We start from the raw sequence: 22557 nt of genomic DNA, 5'->3' as shown, positions 1-22557 counted from the left end.
TTGATCTTTGGAAAGGTGACTCATCCATATTGAATTGAATTCGCCTCACTCAAGGTAAGCTTCCCGTTCATTAAACTCACACACACATAGTCATGCACACACACAGGCATGAGAGACGATGCACAGATACACACGCTCAGACACGTGCCTGCGCCCACAGCTGACCCAGTTTGGCTGGATGTTGTTTCCTGCGAGATCCACATCTCAGTGCCAGTGTCGTGAAAGAGTCCTGATGACGTTCTTCCTCCTCCAGAGAAACCACATCCCCGTGTTCCTCTTCTCCAGCAGGCTATGCTCCAGTGAGAACAGGATCGTGGGTGTGCACTACTCAGGAACTCTATAGCTTTTAGTTCTTATTATTTACTTTTGGCCACTTTTTTTTTCCTTCCTCTGTACTCGTTTGCACTTGTCTGTTTCTGCAGGGATTGTGTGCTTGGCTCGGCGTTTTAGTGTCAGGATGCTGTTACTTCATTCCTCGCTTTCTTCTTCCATACAGTGACAGTGAAGTTAGACAAATCAGAGTATGGGTTTTGTCTTACTATTGAACTCATTTGAACCTCACGTCACTTCTTTTTTGTCAGCATTTCGTGTATGTTTTCAGTCATAATATTTACACCCAGAGATTCGGTTACATCGGATAGTTTCATAAAAACTGATTTCCATGCAGCAGATTTTCAAAATCTAAAAATGGAATTTAACACAGTCGATTTGATACAGTAGATTTTCTTTTATTACACAGAATAAGCATTATGTGCATTTTGTACCCCATTAGATTTTTAATTAGCTTTAGTAAATGAATGTTCAATGATCAATAGCGGCATCATTTTGTGTTATTTGTTTTTTTACAGCCTCACAATCTGTTCATTTCTGAAAGCTGTTACGGCGTAAAGTGGCTTAGTAAAAAGTCTGACATCTGTAGGCGATACAAAAGCACTTTGTTTTATTGATCACGTTATTTTTAGAGTTAACCACCCAAAGCAAATTCACGTAATTACTTCTGATCATAACTAAGAAATGACTTTTTTTTTTTAAAAAAAATAAACTTTTCTTTTTCCCCTTCAGCTCTTCAAAATAATTCTCCATCTGTTTATCTCTTTCACTATCGACCCCTCTTTCTCTTTTCCGCTCTGTGCTGCGTAAGCCTGTGGACACCTGCTCTGGCCGAGTGTGTTGTTTGTTTGTGTTGTTTGTTGTCCTCGTGATTGGCAGATGGAGTGACTGCAGAGTGTGTGTTAGGGTGGAGACGATTACAGGGTCAGGCAGGTTAACGGTTTTCCTCATGGCTTAGCACCCAACCTGGCAGTCCTCCAGCGTCTTACTCCTTCTCACACACACACACACACATTGTTTTTCCTGGACACTATACTACTATGGAAGAGGCTTATTGTTCATCGGATGTAGTCAATACTGATAATACAACTATAAATGCAGATATACATTTCTACTAAGCTTTACCGCATCAGGTCTGGGAAATATAATGTTATGACTCCAATATCAGAAGACAGCACTACATATTGCTTTTTTATAACATTGGCCTCTGCTGAGTATTCATAATATCAAGAAGCTGATTGGATGATAAAAAAATCTATTGTTTTGCACTGGGGATGCAACCAGATACAAATATATTATTTGGAATGAACAGATAAATTTTTCTTTTTTAGAAAGCTTGCCAGAACCTAAAGGAGGTGTGTGGTGGGAATGGGATTCCACTGAATGTAACAGAAAAGTTGCATGAGCTTGAGGGTTTTACTTTATGGTTTTCCTGTGTTGTCAAGCTCGCAGGACAAAGAAAGACCAGAATTAAACATCCGTCTATCTATCTGTGCCATTTATCCTACACAGGGTCACAGGGGTTTCTGGGATTTCACAGAGTGCCAGGCCATCATAGGGCACAATCACACACACACATACATCACTACAGACAATTTAGACATTTATGGCTTTGGACTGGTGGAGGAAACTGGAGTTCCTGGATGAAACCCCCAACCTTGAAGGTGTGAGGCAAACCCCTGCTAAACCATCATAACCCTTAAGACTGCACTGACTAAGAAGAAATTACAGTGTTACACTCATCCTTAGTTACTGTCTGTCCTTTCTGCTTTAAATCAGGCTAATTATTTACATTTTGAGAACTAAAACCAGCTAGAAATCATTGTGAGCAGATAACAGAGCCAGAATTTACATACACTGAATTTCTACCTTTTCTTTCCTCCAGACATGCCGCTACTGTATATTCTTACTGTTTTAAAATATATATATATATATATATATATATATATATATATATATATATATATATATATATATATATATATATATATATCTATTAAAACAGTAAGAATATACAGTAGCGGCATTGCATCACCCGCAGTGCTTTGCAGCAACTTTTTTACTTTCTTCCATTACTCCCTTCTGTTTGTTTCATGTATTACTGCTGTCTATTTTGTTGCTAAATATCTGATTTGAATATCATATATATTGTGTCAAATAGAGCTGTCATAATTCTGTCTTTTGATCTCAGCAGCAAAAAATCTCACCCTTGCTGCCTTGAGGTGTAACACAAGGGCTGAGGCAATATTTTAAAGTGTGCATATTGTGAATGCTGAACATCATGTTATATCATATATAACGCTCTACGCTTATCTGTCGAGACTGCAGCATATTAAATTCGACACGTTTCCAATTTGAGCCAAGTCATTTTTCCGCTTCTGTCATCTTTTTTATGCTTTATTAAAATAGTTGGCAAACTGATGCTACTGCATCCAAGTCAAAGGCTTTACATGTTCAAATTCCCTTATATGGCGTGTGAGTGTTATTTGTTGAAATTCATATTTTTAGCGTATGTAGGCCCCTCTTTCAAGGACCGGAAATATTTGTGAGGTGTGTGTGTGTATGTTTTGCATTTCTTGCGTATCTGCAGCCAGGTGTCTAAAGAAAGAGCTGGCAGTACTGTGATGTCCTGGGGCCTGTGTCTTCATACCAGTGGTTAAAAACAAAGAAAAAGAGAGATGTAAGATGTGAGGGCTTGGTGCGAATCGAGCTGGAAAGCGAAGAAGTTGCTGAGAACGGAAACGTCGTGGAAAGTAAAGAGCGGAGAACAACACACACACACAGCACGTGAGCCGAGTCACCAGGCCCAGCTTGCCGTCTGCGTGTACGTGAGCACTATATACATGTCTGCTTTTGATTTGGGGGGGGTGTTTGCATAAGTGTAAGTATGCGTATCCTCATTTGTAATTATTATGAGGCACATTTATGCTCCAGCGCCAGAGCTGTCACTCTGATATACTCATATCTATCTCAGGAGGCTACTTTAGCTGTCCTGCACACACATTCACACACAATCTCACACTCCCAAAACTCCACTCACTCATAGTCTCGCTGGAGATTTAACCCAGCGCTCTCACACACTCCCACACACCAGGGATTTGACCGAGCCTCAGATTATCTCTCTGTCTCCCCTTATGAAAATTAAACATGGGTTGTTGGCGCAGAAGTAAAACGCAGCTTGTCAGTTTATTATTAACGCAACAGTTACGAGAGTATCATATTAAAAACAGTGGAGCACTGTAGGCAGGAGTATAACAAGCAGAATTACTGTATGTTAGAAGATACTGTAGTAAAACTGTAGCTCTATCTAAAAAAACATAGTTGCAGTGTAGTGAAACCGTGATTCAGTGTGCAATAACGTGCTAAACGTACACTGTATGCCTTTTTTACAGTACGCTGACTTCGGAAATCGACTTGTCGGACATTTTCTATCGGTATAAAGAAATGAATTCATTTATAGCTGCAAGTCTGATATAAAATGAGTCAGGACTCTGTCGGCTTTCAATGTGAGACGTGTGTTTTTCCTTCTGTTGGGATAAACTTACACAGAATTTTAGTGGTTGCAAATAATAACTTGAAATTTTAGATGCTTATGAACAAGCACGTGTCAGAGAGCAGAAATGAGTTTGATATCAACATTTATTTTGAAGCTAGATGTGTGGGGAAAAAAAGTACCATTTTGGGAAATTTTTTAATGAAAATATTACCCTTAGTAGATTAGGTAAGAACACAAATACTACAAATTCTTAAATCCGAGTTAAATCCATTTTCATTAATCTCCAGTGTGGAGTGTGACAGGACAAAGACATTCAATACTGAACCACAACAGAACAGGCACAAAATTCCAGTTAAACAGTAAACCAATAATAAAACTGCTCTAAATTTCCTCATACACCCATCATGATGCCACTGCATGTCATTTATTTATTTATTTTCTTTGCCCCATTTGGTCACCTGCCAGTTCTCACCCACCAGCCAGCTCCTGTCTATCACACACCAGCTACCACCTGGGGAGGATGAAGGCCTGTGATCACATCCTTCCTCAGAGAGAGCTGAGGCTTCTGTGTGATTGACAGTCGGCGGATGGTATGCTCCCCCTCCCGTTCTTGGCTGTAGGATTCGGAACTGGAGATTTTGAATCTTTATTTTTTTTCTGCACCACCCAGGAGCTCCGTTATTATCTTCATCCTCAGCTTGGATGCACATCTGTCAGATTTCTGTGCTGAACTGAGACGTATTACATTACGCTAACTAGCATCACAACCTTGCTGTCTTTCCACAAATCACACACATTTATGCAGCCGATTTCCACTACGGCTCAACTCCATCATTAAACCCCTTTTTTTAGGGTCACATAGCAGCCATATTTTTTGGAGTTTATTGCAGGACATTAAAATTTGTGTTGATGCCAAGCGTTGTTAATAACTGCTCTTCTGCTCTTGTTTTTGTCCCTGATGTACTTTAATATCTCTCTCTCTCCCTCTCTCTCTCTCACTCTCTCTCTCTATATATATCTAGCTGCATATCAAATGAAATGTAAACTTTTGCTGGGAAACTTGGTCAGATATTTGAAAACTACTCAATAATGAAGTATAGAATGTTAGACACACTGTAGATAGTGGAGGGGGCGGAGCTACAGCAGGCAGCTGAGTTTAAGTCTGAAAATATAGGATTTTAAACTCAGTAGTTGCTCTTGCTGTGGCTGTTCAGTGATGTGAGGAGCCGTGCAGTAATTTATCATTTCCGTTTACTGCAAAACAGCACCGGGGCGATTTGATATATTGCTACCTTAAAACCCTACATCATGTATTACATCCTCGCACGCAGTGTTTAGAGTAAAGGATGTAACACATACGTAGACGTTTGTGTTGAATTTTTTGCCTTCCTCACACACACACTCTCCTCCAGCTGTCCTCAATCTCTTAATTGCTTACGAAGCCTTCGTCAATAGCTTATATCATTTTTATGAATGTGTTACGTTTGATTTATAAAGTCTTATTTAGTTACAGGAAATATGAAGCAGGAGCCAGAGATATAAATAGTGGGCTGAAGCGAATGGGAGCTCGGCTCTCCCAGTTCAGTCTGCAAGTGAAAACACACCATAACTCTCTCTCTCTCTCTAACACACACACAGAAACGCTCACGCTGCTGTCTTTACAGCGGTTTTCTATTGAACTCTGCTCTAGCACCACTATGCCTCTTTCTAAACCGAATCCGAACTTTAACCGCAGGATTCAAGCAGAAACCGTGCGGCTTACAATTTTGCAAATTAAATCAGTGTTTTGTGTGACAAAGCATTTTTGCTCGTGGGAACCAACAAAGCGTCCCCACGGCGTCAGACCTTTCATGTTTTCCTTTCATTGTGGGGTCACTTGTAAAACAAAAAAAAAAACACTTTCACACACACTGAAACGGGCACAAATTGACACACACACACACACTTGCAGGCTCTTTTTCTACAGCTCTATCTGCAGATAAAACAAGATATAAAAAAGCAAAGCGCACACACACTCCACCGTGGAGTCCACTTTCTCTACATTTTATACACACACACACACACACACTGAATGGCTCTATCTGCAAATGCAGTGTGAGACATGTTTTGAATTACGTTTGCGTTTGAAGTTGTGATACGAGCAGCACATGTGCATTCAATTGAGCAGCTTTCTGAGTTATGTTAGGTCACACACACTCACTGTGAGGTTAGACAGAGACGCACATATATGCAACACACATAAACACAAATGTCTTCGACACAGTATGAGCTTCTGACTAACGCTCTCATCTGCGGTGCTTCATCACCGTGTCTGCTGCAGGTGTAGTCAGAGATCTGGGCGAGAGTTAGCTGGTCTCTCTCATTCCTCTGTCTTCTAAACACAAGAGCTGAACGCTGAAGCTTTCTGAATTTAAAGTAAAGTCAATGTGCCACCTTGGCCTGACTGGCTGGATGTGCTCCATTTGTTTTCGTTCCTGTTTGCCGAGTCTGAAGTACCATAGAGACCCGAGTTTCTCCTCTTGGCAGATTTGCAACTGTCAGAAATGGCAAATATTACTAAATGTGTTTTGACTTCCAATTTAAACATAAAAGCACCTTTAATTTCATCTAACATGGCTGAAATCTTATTTTCCTTTTATTTCTTTCCTCTGCTCTTGCTTTTATTAACAAATCTGATCAGCACTTCCAAACCTTTCTGTCTAGCTGTATGCTGAATGTTCCACATTAATCAGATTTTACACCACTGTGGCAGTGATATATGAGGTTTTCTGCGAGGAGATGTTTATTCAACATTTAAAGTTAAAAGGAAGGAGTCTCCAGTGTCAGCACTTTGTAACAGTCAGGTAAAACTTTTGAACATCTTCAGACATGAGCGTGACGAGCTTATTTATTTATTTTGGGTGGGGGGCGGGTTCATTGGAGCTCAGCTGCTCCACGATATTCCACAATATTAAGAATTGCTTTAAAGTGAGATTTATTAAAATACCATGTTTTTTTTCCAACATAAAAATGGTTGATTATCTTCCGATGTCATCATCATGCCATGTTTTATTCCTGATGTCTCATTGCAATCATGTTCATATCACTGTGTGTTTGGCTTGACGGATCTGGGAGTAAAAAGTCGGCCTGCACACTCTGTAGCATGTCACAGTGACCTGGAGAAACCTGATACACTTGTAAGATACATATCTACACATGCACACACAAATATGTGCACAAACAGGCGCACAAATTCAAATATATGGTGAATAAGACTGATGATCTCCTCATCATGGCACCTGTTAGTGGGTGGGATATATCAGGCAGCAAGTGAACATTTTGTCCTCAAAGTTGATGTGTTATAAGCAGGAAAAATGGACAAGCGTAAGGATTTGAGCGAGATTGACAAGGGCCAAATTGTGATGGCTAGACCACTGGATCAGAGCATCTCCAAAACTGCAGCTCTTGTGGGGTGTTCCCGGTCTGCAGTGGTCAGTATCTATCAAAAGTGGTCTAAGGAAGGAACAGTGGTGAACTGGCAACAGGGTCATGGGCGGCCAAGGCTCATTGATTCACGTGGGGAGTGAAGGCTGGTCAGTGTGATCCGATCTAACAGACAAGCTGCTGTTGCTCAAATTGCTGAAGAAGTTAATGCTGGTTCTGATAGAAAGGTGTCAGAATACACAGTGCAGGATGGGTCAGGGCTGGGTTTGCATCAAAAGGGGGACCAACACAATATTAGACAGGTGGTCATAAGGTCATAATGTTATGCCTGGTCAGTGTGTGTGTGTATGTGTATATATATATATGTGTATATGTGTATATACATACATGCACACTTATATAGACACACATATGTGCACATGCACACACCCACACAGCTACCCACTAAGTGACCTTAATTGTAATTGTCAGACTTGGTTAGTGTGTTTGCAGTGAGCTAAGTACAGCTGACGGTGCTGTTATTTCATTAGCGCAGCTTTTCTCTCTCCTCTTCACTCGTCTCGTCTTCACCTCGCTCGCTTTTCTTGTTTTTATGAGCAGCGACGTTCTGCAGGAGCCTCTGTCCTCCCATTTTCTCTACATCCTCCTATCACTGCTTATCATCATCTCAGTTACTCAGTCCTCCTCCCTCCCTTCCTCTATTCTCTCTCTCTCTCTCTCTCTCTCTCTCTCTCTCTCGTCTCATCTCAGCCCAAGTTCTTGTCCTCCCACTTGTCACTTTCCTTATTCGCTCTCTCCGTTTCTGCTTTCTTTATTTTTCCTGTAAAAACACTACAAACAAGCCGTCACATCTTGCTACGTCTCTCTCTCTCTCTCTCTCTCTCTCTCTCTCTTTCTCTTTAACCGTTCTCTTTCTCCTCCTTCTGTGTCTTTCAGTTTGCATTTTACGCTCCAAGAGCAGTTGTTGTTCCGCAAATAACCAGCGCCGGGAGTCAGCTAGTTGCCCTCTTTTTCTCTCTTTTGCTTTCTTTCTTGATCTCTCTCTCTCTCTCTCTCTCTCTCCCCATCTCTGTGTGCCATCTCTGTGTTTTTTCTCGGCCCCTCACGTGTTTGTTCTTCCTCATCACTCATGTCAGAAACAGCTTGCCAAAGACAATCAGTGTTTCCCCCCTGTCTATCTCTCTCTCGATCTCTCAATTTTTCTCTCCCTCTTTCTATTTTTCCCCCATAATTTTCCCTGCTTCTATTTCGTTTACTCTTTCAACAAGTCTGTTTTAAATTCCTGTACCCTTGCATGTGATGAGTCTATCAGTCAGCCTAATAACGTGAGTGCTCACGTCAGAGCGAGCTCAAAACCCCCTGCGACGTATAAATGCTGATTTTTCATAAAGTCTTACAGTAAGCATTTTTACCCCTGATGATGTGAGTCAGAAACCTAGCACGTTATAACCTATGAGGATGAACTTGGCTTCTCTGGACTCTGGACCAAAGCGGTGAGTCTTTTGACAGTATTGTAGTGGGTGGGATATATTAGGCAGCAAGTGAACATTTTGTCCTCAAAGTTGATGTGTTAGAAGCAGGAAAAATGGATAAGCTTAAGGATTTGAGCAAGTTTGATGAAGGGCCAGATTGTGATGGCTAGACCACTGGATCTCCAAAACTGCAGCTCTTGTGGGGTGTTCCTAATCTGCAGTGGTCAGTATCTATCAAAAGTGGACAAGGAAGGAACAGAGGTGAACCGGCGACAGGGTCACGGATGGCCAAGGCTCATTGATGCACGTGGGGAGTGAAGGCTGGCCCGTGTGATCCGATCCAACAGACGAGCTACTGTTGCTCAAACTGCTGAAGAAGTTAATGCTGGTTCTGATAGAAAGGTGTCAGAATACACAATGCATGACGGGTCAGGGGGACCAACACAATATTAAACAGATGGTCATAATGTTATAGTCGGTGTATTTACACATGTCTCTTGCTTTGTTTGTTTTCTGTGGTTACAGAAATGTGGAAAAGGTCCAGAGATCCTGCATTCAGAACAAAAAACACTCTTGCCATGTTTTGCCCATCAGGCCATGCAGCCTTTCATCCCTTTTTTTTTTTTACAGTTACAGCACAAATGTTTTGAATTTACTTCCGTTTGCAGTGAATTGAAGTGGTTGTTGTTGTTGTTTTGGACGAAGCGTGAGTGGAAGCCTAGCGTCATAGCTAGCCTGCTTGTGGTTTTAAGGCCTTGGCATCTGTACAGCTTCCTGATTTACAACGGTGCAAACAACTGTGGCTGAATTTCCTTTGCTAATGTTTAAAGAATGCAATGGCACCAAGAAAATATCAACTACTATTCCAAGATGGGTTTGGTCTAAAGATTTTCTTTTTTGCTCGCTGCAGTTTTTAATACATGGACGATTATCTGAAATCAACTGCAGACTCTGATATCTGCACAGGATGTTCTTAAAGTTTTCTTTTTTTTATTTTATTATTAAGTTTTCTCTTTTTTGTTTGTTTAGTCAGGCTCCTTTATTCTCAGTAATACTGTATTTTGTGCTTGTGACCTTTTGAACCTCCTGGTTTGTTTATTCCTCCTTGCCTTTCCATGTGGGTGTGTCTGTGTGTGTGTGTGTGTGTGTTTGGGTGTCTGGGTGTGTGTGCAAGTGTGAGTGATGGTGAGTGATGTGTTTGGTTATGAGTGAGGGTATGTGTTTGTGTGAGTGGGTGAGAGTGATGGTGTTTGTGTGTGTGTGTGTGTGTGTGTGTGTGAGAGAGAGAGAGAGAAACTTTCTTTAATCTGCTAGATCCTTGGCGAGTGTGTGAACTCTTCAGGTTGTATTTGAGCTCGGAGCTGCAGCGGTTTCTTTCTGAATGGAAAAGAGAAGCACTATCCAATTGAGAGTGTGATAAAGAGAGAGGGAGAGGGGTGGTGAACGAGTGCCTCACCTTTCTCCTATCTCATTTCATTCTCTATCTCTGCAGCTCTCAGTAAATAAGAACTATATTAACGTGTATACAAAGACTTTTCTCTGTCTCTGTCTCTCTCTCTCTCACACACACACACACACATACACACAGTTTCCTTTTTCTCCTGCTTATTAAAGTTGCACCAAGGACACCGTGTCCTTTAACAGTCAGCACTCAAGGTCTGGCTGAGGCTTGCTTTAAGCATTATTCAGTCCTGCGCTAAGCCAGGTGCAGTCAGGTTCATGTCTGCTTCACGCTGGCCCACTTCAGCATCTCAGTGACCAGGTCAAGGTGTGCATGTGTGTGTGAGAGTGTGTGTGTGTGTGTGTGTGGTGTAGGTTACACTCTAGGAAATGAATGTCCTCCAGGGAAACTCTAAACGAGGACATTTTGGAGTTCTGCAACCCTGCACTGATTATTCCTGCGCTGGCTTTGTATGAATTTTAAATGTGAGAGCTGTGACTCAGTGCTGCTGCATGACTCTGTGCGAATGAGGTGTGTGTCATTACAGCAGGGGGAAATATACCGTCAGCACACATGTGGGCTCAGGCTCATTAATCCATGTCAGGAATTTACTCATCTCTGCCTTTTTTTTTTTCTTAAGTGCCATATACAATAGAATTCTGTGCTTTCATTTAACTGAATTTGTCTTCACATGTTTATTCTTCTGTCTGATTCTCTTCCTCAGCCACGTCAGATGGCACGCGTCAGGGGCTGGAGAGCATGAGAGGAGGAGTGTGTGCCACACAGGGCATGAAGGTGGTGCTGAAAGTTGGACAAAGTGAGTACACACACAGAGTACACAAGCACACTGATGGTCACTTATAAGAGTGTGTATAACACACAGACGTGGCACACACACACACACACACACACACACACACACCAACACACACCAACAGACACATACACACATTCACACCAACAGACACACACATAGACAATCACACACAGACATATACACACATAGGTATAGACATACAAACACAGCTACTCTTGAATATTGCATATAACACACACACACACACACACATAGACAGTCACACAGACATACACAAACATAGGTATAGACACATAAACATGCACAAACAGCCACTCTTGAATTTTGAATATAACACACCATACACACAAACACATACACACACACACACACATATAGAGTGCTGGTGTAGATTGTAAAGTACTTCGCCTGACATTTTAATCTCTCTACAGCTGCTGTACACCATTCCATTCCACATTTTAACAGAGCTGGTGTGTGTGTGTGTGTGTGCGCGTTGTCTTACAGCATGTTTAACTAGCTACACTACCTGTCCCCTCACAGTGCTCCCATACAGCCAGTTGTAGACATTGTAGCAGTAATTAGTTTGCCTTATCCTTCAACACCGAAACAAACCTGGATATAAAATGGGTCAAGACGCTATAGGGTTTGTTCAGACAGGGAGAAAAACATCTTTTCAGATCATTTGCACATTTAGCATGACACTGGGCTAAAAATCCTACAGCACTATGTGTTAGCAGATGCAGCATGATACGTTAATGAGGGTGTTGTATGTCTTTTTTTTTGTTGTTGTTGTTTAGTCTTCAACTTTTGATAAAACTGTATGCGTCGAAATAGAGAGAGCTTAATAGCTTTCAGTCTTGTAGATAATTCACAATGCACGTCTCGATGCTAAGCAAAGAGCAAAACCTCATACCCTGCAACCACTAAACTTTCCCCCAGCTATGCTAATCATGCTACAAATGCTCAACCATGCTAAACTCTTTTGATTACTATTACAGAGTTACTGAATATTTTTAAATACAGCCTCATCCTTAATCAGTATGTGTCCTTGCACATTTCAGTGAAGAGCTTTGGCGTTGTGTTTGCTGAAGCGTTCCCCCCAGAGGTGATTGTCCTTGCAAAAGGACCTTTGATGATCCCATATATGATGCTATGTGTTAAACTAGCTAGCAACTCTTAGAACAACAACAAACAAACAAAAAAAAAAACTTAAAGCAGTAGTTTTATTTCCTGTTAGAAAAGCTATAAAGTCAAACCCTTATGAAAAAAATGTAGATAATAATGTTTAGCTACTGCGCTGAGAGACATTTATACATCTAATTATTTTAATCAACACTTAAATGATTGTGTATTAGTAGGGAAATCGCTAATGATTTCATAGCAAGCTAATTCATGTGAGCTAGCTTTGATTTGCAGTCCCCATTTTTCACTATGTCTGTCATACAAGTAAAAACCTCCACACGATATCACACACCCTTCATGTAGGTGACACAAGGTTACCATGGAAACCACATGCACGATATGATGCTTGCTAGGTTTGTTGGTGCTAGCTAGGTGAGGTAACTTAAGTTAGCCCTTGTAGCTCTTGTGTTTAATTATTATAAATTTTTAATACAGCATAGTTTTCGAACAGCTTAATAACGTGTCAGTTAGCTGAACAACAGCCATAGAAACATCATGAAGCAATGTCCAGTGTCAAGCTGTCAGAAATTATTTATAGATAAAGGAAACAAAAGGCTGATAGCTTCTGAATGTCAGCTAAATGTCTACACACGCGACCGTATACACATGGCTCCGTTAGAAGGTGATAGACATCATTATGGAGCTCAGTTTAACTCGGCGCTAGTTTTGAATCCTGCCCATGGTGTCATTACACATTAGCCGTAACTGTGTGTGTGTGTGTGTTTGAAGTGAGACTCAGCTATTATCAACCGTAGCAATTGCACAATTGTCTGGTCCTGATACACACACAGTCATGTAGAGTGAGAAACACCCTCTTCACAGCTATCAACAGTATTGGCTAGAATATTCCCTCCCTCTCTCTCTCTCTCTCTCTCTCTCTCTCTCTCTCTCTGTACTCTAGCTTCCTCCCCATGTCATACGCCTGCAACTCTACTTCAGCTTCAGCTTCGGAATACTGTATCAATTTTTTGACATTATTAACACTGTGCATTCGAAATATCCTTCAATCCATCTCACACGCTCGCTTTGTTTTTTATTTTTTTATTTTTTTATCTGCTCCCTGGCTGAAAGGTCACGTCTGTTTTGTTTGTCATCTAAATAGAAGCCTGGTGCAGATTTCTGATGAGATACACCGCACGTACGCACTCAGATACACACACTGACACAAACACATCCCCACTATTCTGAAAACAACAAAAAAACATGACAGTGGCCCATAAGCTCAAGAGGACTGTGGTAGAACACATCTGATTAGCATCTGAAGCACGTGCCTGTGTCATCATATTCATAAGCACTGCTGTCGACTGATTGAATGCAGAGAGCTTGTGATTATTTTCAGCATTATAGAGCACATTGAGTTTGTTTGAGCTTCAGTGGGCAAAGCCATTTAGTAGATTTATGCAGTGGCATGCTTTTAGTCATTGGGTGGGTATAGAGGGGCAAGAGCACATTGAAAGATGGGAAGTAGAATTTATAGGAAAGCTGATTTGTTCCTTGGTGCCAAATGAGTGGTTAAATAATGACGTTCACTTTACAAACGTTTTGGCACAGTTTGGCTCTGTCTGTCTGTCTGTCTTGATGTGATCCAAATGGGAACATGTAAGCACGCACACCTAGAATGCCAAGACAGATGTTTCTAACACTACTCAACTCCTTCCAGTTTAACTTGAAACCGTTCCCTAAATATCGAGGAAATCAACAATTTCCACTGAATGTAGTCTGTGCTGTCACTGTGGTGCATTGTTTTTTCATATGAAGATGATAATGATGATGACAATGCTCTGTTTTTGGGGGAAAAAAACCCCATGAATACTGTTTTCAGCTAAAGCCACATATGAAAATGTCTCAAGTTATAAAAACGTTGGATCTTTATGTCCAGCAGCCTTGAAAAATAATAAAATCAAATCTGTGTCACATTAAGGCAGAAAATCAAATTTGTGTCGTTTCAGCCTGTAAATATAGCCGTAATGTGTTTCCTTTATTCCTTTCTCTGTAAAAGCTAATGCTTTAAAATAAGAGAACACATATTCAGTGTGATTCATATTCAAACATAAGCATAAATCTGCCAAAATAATACTAAGTAATATATAATAAGTATAGCATGAAAGATCAGCACACATGTACAGGTGTCTATTGAGCTATTATAGCTATGGATTCGCACAATACATGTACATGCACATGTAATCCACACCCATGTGTGCTTCTTCTCCACATGATTACATAGAAAAAGGATTTGTTCAACAAACCTTCAATGTTTCTATCATTATATAAATTGAAGATTGCAGGGTTTTTCTCAAGGCTACTCACTGCATTTTGTTTCGTGTTTAAAATTGTTTACGTTATTTTCCATAGGTCCCTATGGATTGCCCCCCAAATCAGCCAAACCAGACCAGGCAGGTCATACCAACACCAGAAACCAAGGTAAGCTCATAAAACATTAACTGCAGATTATTATTAAAACCACCCAAAGCAACAGCCTGGATGCATGCAGCACAACCCACCCATGACCCAAAACACTCACTCACGGTCACGGAGAGAACATCGGAGAAAGAGGAGACATATGGCTCGAGCGAAAGGGAGAAAGGGCCGAATGCTGGCACTGCAGTTCCGTTTGATATATTTCATCCCTCTGTTCTCTGTGCCTCTCTCTCTCTCTCTCTCTCTCTCTGTGTGTCTGCTGTGAGGCCTGCAAGGCCCGTGCCGGAGGCAGTGTATGGTTTGATAATGGCTGTCCTGGGAGAGGAGAGGGTTGTTGGGAGGAGTGGGAAGCCATTTCAAAGAGTTATTATTGCCATTAGTTTGGCGCCCTGTTTTTTGTTGGTCCAGAGAGATGGCAAGAAAGATAAAGAGAGGAAGACAGACAGAGAAGATGAGGAGGAAGGAGGGAGGGCACAAGTGAGAAAGGGAGGATAAGGACAGAGGTGATTATTAGTCATTCTTTGTATTTGTTGAAGGTTTGTTCTGTAGAGCTTCCAGTACTGTTCTTTATCTCTTAGTCTGCATTCAGGCTGTTTTACACTTCACGGACACACAGACACACACACTGACTCACACATATATATATATATACGCATACACACACACACGCTGACTCACACATACACACACACTGAATCACATGCACACATTTACTGAGCCAACTTGGGGTGAAATTTTTATAGGGCTAAAAAAGTAAGCCACAGCGTGGAGAGGGAGGGAGGGAGGGAGGGAGGGAGAGAGGGAAGGCGAGAGAGATAAAGGCCGAGCAGGGGATGGTGATTTAAGACGGAGAGAGGAATGACAGGTAAAGAATTTTAAAGCGCAAGAGGGAGGTAAGGAGCAGGAGACATGCGCTATATACCATCCTGTATTACTAAAACAGGAAAGGAGTGACAGAAGCAAGGACAGGGACAGACAATGATGAAGAAGTGACACTAGATCTCTCTTATTCTCTTAGCCTGTGTTCAGCCTGGCAAGTGACAACGCAACAGGAGCCATGATTCGGCTGACGGTGACAAGTGACTCGGATTGAGTGGCAATAAATCTAAACAATTGGCTCAAATAAATACCCCATTCCAGTCCTGAAACTTTTCATATTTTTTTATTGCCAATTTTACGTACTGTTTGTTGCACAGAAAAATGTTTATAACCGTAGTTTTATTATTGGCTGGTTTTTATTACAGTATTTAAAAAAACATCTTAAACCAAAGTAAACCAGTGAGGTGTAGTAATTATACAGCAGCATTCGGCTATTGACCAGAATTTAAAAAACATGGAGGCAGCATGGCTGGGAAGTATGACAATACGCTACTGATAATGTAGTAAATTACAGCACACGTTTCTGTGAGCATCACTACTTTCATTAGCACTTTTATAACTCTGGCCAACATCAGCATTTGCTGTAACTCACTGACTGGATGTCTGTTTTGCAGCTGTTTCATCGTTTGTAAAATTAAAAAAAAAAAAAATCAAACATCTGGCGCTACTGTTTTGCTTGTGTTTGTTTGTGTTAGAAATGTGATACAGTATTCTGTATAGGGGAAATGTATTTAAGAGCCATGTCAGTTGCCATGTTTTGCACTGTCGCCCACCCCTACTGGACAGGCCACACCCACAGGCGATAAGAAGAGACGAATCTAGAGGAGAGTCAGACTCGTGGCTTGCTAGAGGTGATGCAGATTTTGTACTGGAAGATCACTTAAGGTGCTGTGAAGTGAGAGATGTTCAATAAGAGGAACAGACTCAGAGGCACATAGCGAGGGGATATTGAGGAAGAGAGAGAGATGAATTGTGAGCAGAATTACGATGTAGCAATTGAGCAGGCCTGCAGACAGAGCCCCAATATTACTGACCAATCCCCTGCTCAGCTGGAGCTCCTCTTGTCTCCCTGGCTACCACACACACATACACACACAAGAACACATCAAATCCACATTATGACCATCATTTAGCAACAGTTGGTCTTTTGCCTTGTGGATGCATTGTAATCGTATAATCCGACCCTAAACTGTTCTACCCGCCATATTGTCCATGTTTAACAACCGTGGTCATTTCACCCATCTGTTTAATGAAGTAGAATGGGGTTTGGGAGATGAAAAGCTATTGCTCATTGTCAATGAGACATGCTCTATTTTCTCCAGATAATCTGTGGTGGACTGTTCAGACAACTGTTCAGTTGTCACATGCCACTGAGCTCTACAGTGTGTGTGTGTGTGTGTGTGTGTGTGTGTGTGTCTGAGTTTGTCGAATAAATCTGTTGCCTCAAAATAGTCAAGTAAAGAATGAAGGGACATGCTTTTTAGTATCTTCTTGTCTGATTTTTCAGGTGGCAACACGACTCTCCCTAGAGTGCCTGGTGGGGGCGGAACCACAGCAGGCGGTGCGAACGGTCCTCTCCCCGCCTCCAACATTGCCGTCATCGCAGGAGCAGCCGGAGGCTCCGCCTTCCTCCTTCTGGTCACTGCAGTGATTTGTGTGGTGTGCTACCGCCGGCGGCACTCAAAGCATTCGGAGTCGCACCACCCGCCACTTTCTCTCTCTTCTTTGACCTCACCCAAGCGCGGGGGTGGAGGAGGAGGTGGGAACAACAACGGCTCCGAGCCCAGTGACATCATCATCCCGCTGCGTACTTCAGACTCGGCCTACTGCCCGCACTATGAGAAGGTTAGCGGGGACTACGGGCATCCAGTCTACATTGTGCAGGAGATGCCACCTCAGAGCCCCGCCAACATCTACTACAAAGTATGAGGACGGGCACACAGCGAATTAATGCCAGCCTGCAGTGCCCAGACCACGTCCCCTCACCTACTACCTAAACCATAGCAGTATGAACCGACTTCTCCTGTATCTCTGCAGTCTCAGCTCTGACTGTGAAAGCCCCAAACCCTGTGACTGAAACCCACACACACATACACACACACCACACTCACAAATATATATATATATATATATATATATATATATATACACATGTATACACACACCTCCTAAACCTCTGACTCTTCTAATGAGGAGGAGCGTGTTTTAAGTATTGAGAGAAAATCCCTGTGTGAGGGCTATTTTTTCTTCACCTAGGAGCATGAAAAGCTCTCATAACATTAAACCAGACCCCTTTTGGAGCAAGAGAGAAGCAATGTCTTGACGTCTCTTGAAGGCGTCCCCGAGTAACACACCGTAAAATGAACCATTGTGAAATACCGACAAAAATGAAATAATACTAAAAAAAAAAAGAAAAAAAGAAGAGACTGAAAGTAAACTGATCCTAGAGCAGTGTGATGTTACCTGAACTTGAAGACTACAATAACTCACAAATAGCAGTTTAGTTTGTCCCATTTGTGTTTCGTTATTCCTCGGATAAGAGGAGGCGCACCTGGCTCAGCCAATTACAATGCAGCGCTGCCATCACATGACCCAAGGCCCTGCATTTGATTAGAGGAGCCATAGTCGCATTGAAGATCTTGTATATTTTAATAACATGTGCGTATTTTGTGAGTGCGTAGGGTAATAATTATGACACTGCTGTAGCACAGAGTGCGACAGTGAGTGCGCATATCGTGTGCTTCAGTTACAGTGTGTTGGTGTGAGCGAGTGTGTGTGTGTGTGAGAGAGTGAGTGTGTTTATCTGTAAGAGAGGATTGTACCTGAGTGAATGTGAGTTAGACTGTTTCGAAACCAAAACACAAAAAACGAGCGAATATCAAAAAGTGTTTTTTTTTTTTTTATCGCTTTCATTCAATATAGAAAATAATTATATATGAATATTCAGTAAAATAATTTCTAGATGTCCTTTTCTCCTTTTTTTTTTTTCTTCCAAAATGTAAAACACCATATCTGTTGTTTAGACCATTTTTCTTCTGCTTTTCTTTTCTGTGCTTTACAAAGAGCTGACCCTGTTTCTCCTTTGTATTGTAAGTTAATTTAATACGTTGTATTTCATTTCACAAAGGTTTTCGGTTTCATTTTATTTTTTTTATTTTTTTTTTCCCCCCTAGTCATTCCTCATTTTCCAGGAGTCTCCACTCTCCATGTATATTTTTATAGCTCCTTGTACAATGATGTAGTTTTGAAGCTAGACCTCGTTTTGTGAAAGTGTTGAGGTAGAGGCACAATCTGAGAAGTTTTTTTTGTTTGGTTTTTTAAATGTGCAAAGACACTTTCTTTTTTTTACAAAAAAAAAAGAAAAAAGAAAAAGGGAGGGGGGTAAAGAAAAGAATGCCAGAGCTGCCTATGAAGGAAGGAGAAAAGACGGAACAGATAGAAGTGCAGGGTAAAGACAAAAAAAAAAAAAGTGATGGGTGGGGTGGGGGGGGAGATCCTCGAAGGATGTCGTCGGGATGGGGGAGGATAAAGGGATGGAGGAACACAGAAGGAAAGATGGAGCAACAGAGGTGGGCTTTTAACAGACTCTTGAAAGAGGATGTGTGAAACGGGGGGCTCGGGAAATGCAAGATTCTCAACTACACAGATGGAAAAGAAAGGGGATTCACTCGCTCTGTCTCAGTCGCTGAGATGGAAATAGGCTTTCATACACCTGCTCGTACTTTTCTGAGGTGGAAATATTTGAGGCTCAGTTCAAATTCCTTCACTCTCTCTCACTACACACCTCAGAATATAATACAGCATACACACACATTCCACCGCCACAGAAATTGAGATTGCACTTGAAAAGGCACACAAGTCTTTCAAGACACACTCACACACACACACACTGAGTACACAATCAAAATCCATTCTGGATGTCCACATAGACGCTGATTACCTGAAATGAATTCTGATTGGAGTCTCGCACACAAACACACACATTCAGATTACACCCTGCATTCCAGGACTAAAGAACACACACACACACACCATGTGTGTGTGCCCGATTGTGCCAACGAGAGTCTCGTATTTTCAGAATGTGCTCTTTTACATTGCTGTGTGTGCTGACGCTAAAAGATGGTTGTTAAGGTAATGTACGCTACTGCTCGTGTTACAGTTAATCAGTATATCAGGTTTCCTTACGTTATGTTCAAAGCTGCATTGAGACAGAGGACCTCACACACACACACATACACACACACATCCAAACCCATGAACCTTTCAGGCCTTGCACCACATTGCCGGCGTTTCTAGTGCTCAAAGGCGAGACTTGTTTAGAACCCGGATATGAAAAGGACAGAGTTTTTTGTACGAGTGTGTCTGAGTTGATCTGGTGTAACACTGCAGCAAGTGAACAACAATGTTTTTTGTGTCATGTCAATATTCTCTGTTAAATCTTCACAATCAAGTTGTCAGTGTTGCTTTGTTGTTAAGTGACAAATAAGTATGGTGCATTTATTTGTTGGTCAGCTTTCAACATTTCTGTTCATTAAATCCTGCTTTTTATAAGCCATGTTTCTGTCCTGTGGGTGTGGACTCATAAGTGCGTGTGTGGTGTAAACACACACACAAATACATACATATACACATACACACACACATGCACACAAACCCCAGCATCTGAGGACAATTCAGTGGCAAAAAGCTGGTGTCTCTTATCTAATTACGAAGAGTCTTATCGAACAATGCGGCCTCCTCGGCGCTGAAGACACCTCTCTGGAAACACGAACATGTCTGGACTTTGTTTTTTTTCCATGTTGTTACATCTTTGTGTTTTTCCTTTCAGCCTTTCTTCATGCGCTTGTTTTCAGCCATGGTTGCTGAGACCTGTGTTGTGCAGGCAGATGAAAAAAAAAAAAGAAAAGAGAAAAGGAATCAAGAGGAGTGTGTGATTTATTATTTTTTTTTGGGTAGAGAACGCTTCAGTGTGTGCGCGTATACATGTTTCTCTGTGCCAATAGCCAGCAAGTGACGGCCATTTTAAGGACCTCCGCTCCTCTCCAGTTGCCGTGTTGAGACGTTTGTGGGACACTACATTTGTGTGTGAGATGTTTTCTTTTTCCGTGTTCATCCTTCCATCCTTCTCTCCCACCCTCACCACCTCCCTCTCTTTCTTTCCTTGCTTTTCCCTCCACCCCATACACACCTCTTAGAAAGAGAGGTTAAAAAAAAATTAGTACATTCCTTTGAAGAAATGTTGATTAAAAAATTGCAAAATTTGTTTAAGCACCAATCTTTGACCTTGTATTATTTTTGTTCATGTGTGTGATTATTTGTGCGTGTGTGTGTGTGTGTGTGGTGGTGATGGTGGTGGGGGGTTGTTTCTATATCTGGGTGGGGTCCAAATGTGTGTAACAGAATCTGAAATTTATCTACTGAGGTTAAGATTTAGGAATAGAATTTACTGGATAATTATGTAAGTTGGGGGGGGGGGTGTTTAGATAGGACAGTAAGATAAGTGTGTGTGTGTGTGTGTGTGTGTTAGTCAGACCCATACCACACAAACAACACTTTTTTATATTGTATTATTTAATTGATTCACTTCACTGATTATAATCTCTGCTACCTTTCAGCAGATAAATGAATTATCATCATGCACACAAACTTTAAAAAGTGACTTCAGGTTAATTTTACGAATAGAAAACTTGTGGAAAATTGATAGTGTATGAGTTACTGACATTTACATTGTCGTCGTAGCGAAAAATCAGTGCTGAACGGTGAATCCTTCATTCCTCTAAATACAGCTTACTTTAAATGGCCCACCATTACTTTATAGCTCCGAGACACTGCTTTTTATCTTCACTGCTGATTACATTCTGTACATGTTTACAACAGGGGGAAATGTTAGGAAGTCAGCAAAATAATAAATCGACATTGTACTCGGACACGAAGAATGCAAGTGGGGGAAATAAGGCCATCTGAGGGACACAAGAAGGAAACGTGTGCCCTGTCCTGGGCAAAATCAGCAAGTTAAGACAGGAAGATATAACTCTTGTTTTATAGGGCAGTCTCGAAACTTTGCACCCAGGGATCCATGGCAGTGAAAATAAATCCACCAGCACGGTTATTTAGGCTATTTTATTTACTTTTATCCAACTGTTCAAATATTAGGCAACTTTTATTATGCAAAACATGTATACTGTATTATGCAAATATGTATACTCTGCATGAATTAATGGAGCTGTGAGAGCTTTTTATTCATGAACTTTTCAGCCACAGAACTCAAAACAGTTACATAAAAACATTTTGTATTACATCAGCAGAACTTTTCCGAGATTTATTACAGGGGAGGATAAAACAGGAGCCTGGGAATGCAGGATGAGCAGATTTCATGTCCAGGCTGTTAGGGTTTTTTTTTTTTCATACTTTTTCATCCTACTGACTTTTGAACACGATGCACGATGACGCTTTAACGCTTCAGCATCACGCTGCTTGTTGCACTACACACACACACACACAACAGCTGAACTATTTTTACTAGGAGGATTAATTAGCATGCTCGTATGACAGGCGATATTTTTTCCTGAACCAGGAACTGACAGTTATGTAAAAACAATGACGAAAGCGAGTAAAATCAAGAGCAGCGTCAAGCAGCCGTATCTCTCCTGCTTGCACAACACACCGTCACCTCGAGGTTAAACATCGACGGAAAATAAAGACGCTAGCCAGACTGGAATAATGTTTTTATCTTGCGACGTGAGGACAGAACAACAGCGATGACGGCTGAAAAGCAGGCCAGGGATTTCATCTATGTTTTGCCGAAGCTGCAAACACGATGTGCTACATTAAAAAAAAAAAAAATCAGGAGAGGATAAGGACTACAGCTACATAGTCTTCCTTTTAGAGGGATTTGTGTCCTTGTCTGTTTTCCTGAACTTGCTAACTAGCTTGTCAAACATTTTAGCATTATGTTTTAGTCGCTGTTTAGTAGTTTAGTGGTTGGTATGCAGGCAGTTAACATGAGACTGGGCCAAAAAAAATGAATCATTTATCCAGCCTTGAATTAAAATTATAGCTGGATTCTAGGTTTTTTTTTATTATTATTAATACTGAATTG

The 22557-nt window shown here is 41.2% G+C and overlaps 1 protein-coding gene across 1 annotated transcript in view; it reads left to right on the top strand.

Moving 5' to 3' along the window:
* Positions 1 to 20364, top strand: part of efnb3b (ephrin-B3b) — a 67720-nt gene extending 47356 nt beyond the window's left edge. Inside the window, exons 3-5 of the mRNA XM_058395452.1 lie at positions 10887 to 10979; positions 14514 to 14582; positions 16966 to 20364. Coding sequence (XP_058251435.1) covers positions 10887 to 10979; positions 14514 to 14582; positions 16966 to 17387 — 584 coding nt within the window. The 3' untranslated portion in view covers positions 17388 to 20364. The remainder of the gene's footprint in view (positions 1 to 10886; positions 10980 to 14513; positions 14583 to 16965) is intronic.
* The last annotated feature ends 2193 nt before the right edge of the window (positions 20365 to 22557 follow it).

This window comes from Hemibagrus wyckioides, linkage group LG07, assembly GCF_019097595.1.
Source record: "Hemibagrus wyckioides isolate EC202008001 linkage group LG07, SWU_Hwy_1.0, whole genome shotgun sequence".
Lineage (NCBI taxonomy): Eukaryota > Metazoa > Chordata > Actinopteri > Siluriformes > Bagridae > Hemibagrus > Hemibagrus wyckioides.
This window is presented reverse-complemented; position numbering and strand designations above follow the sequence as displayed.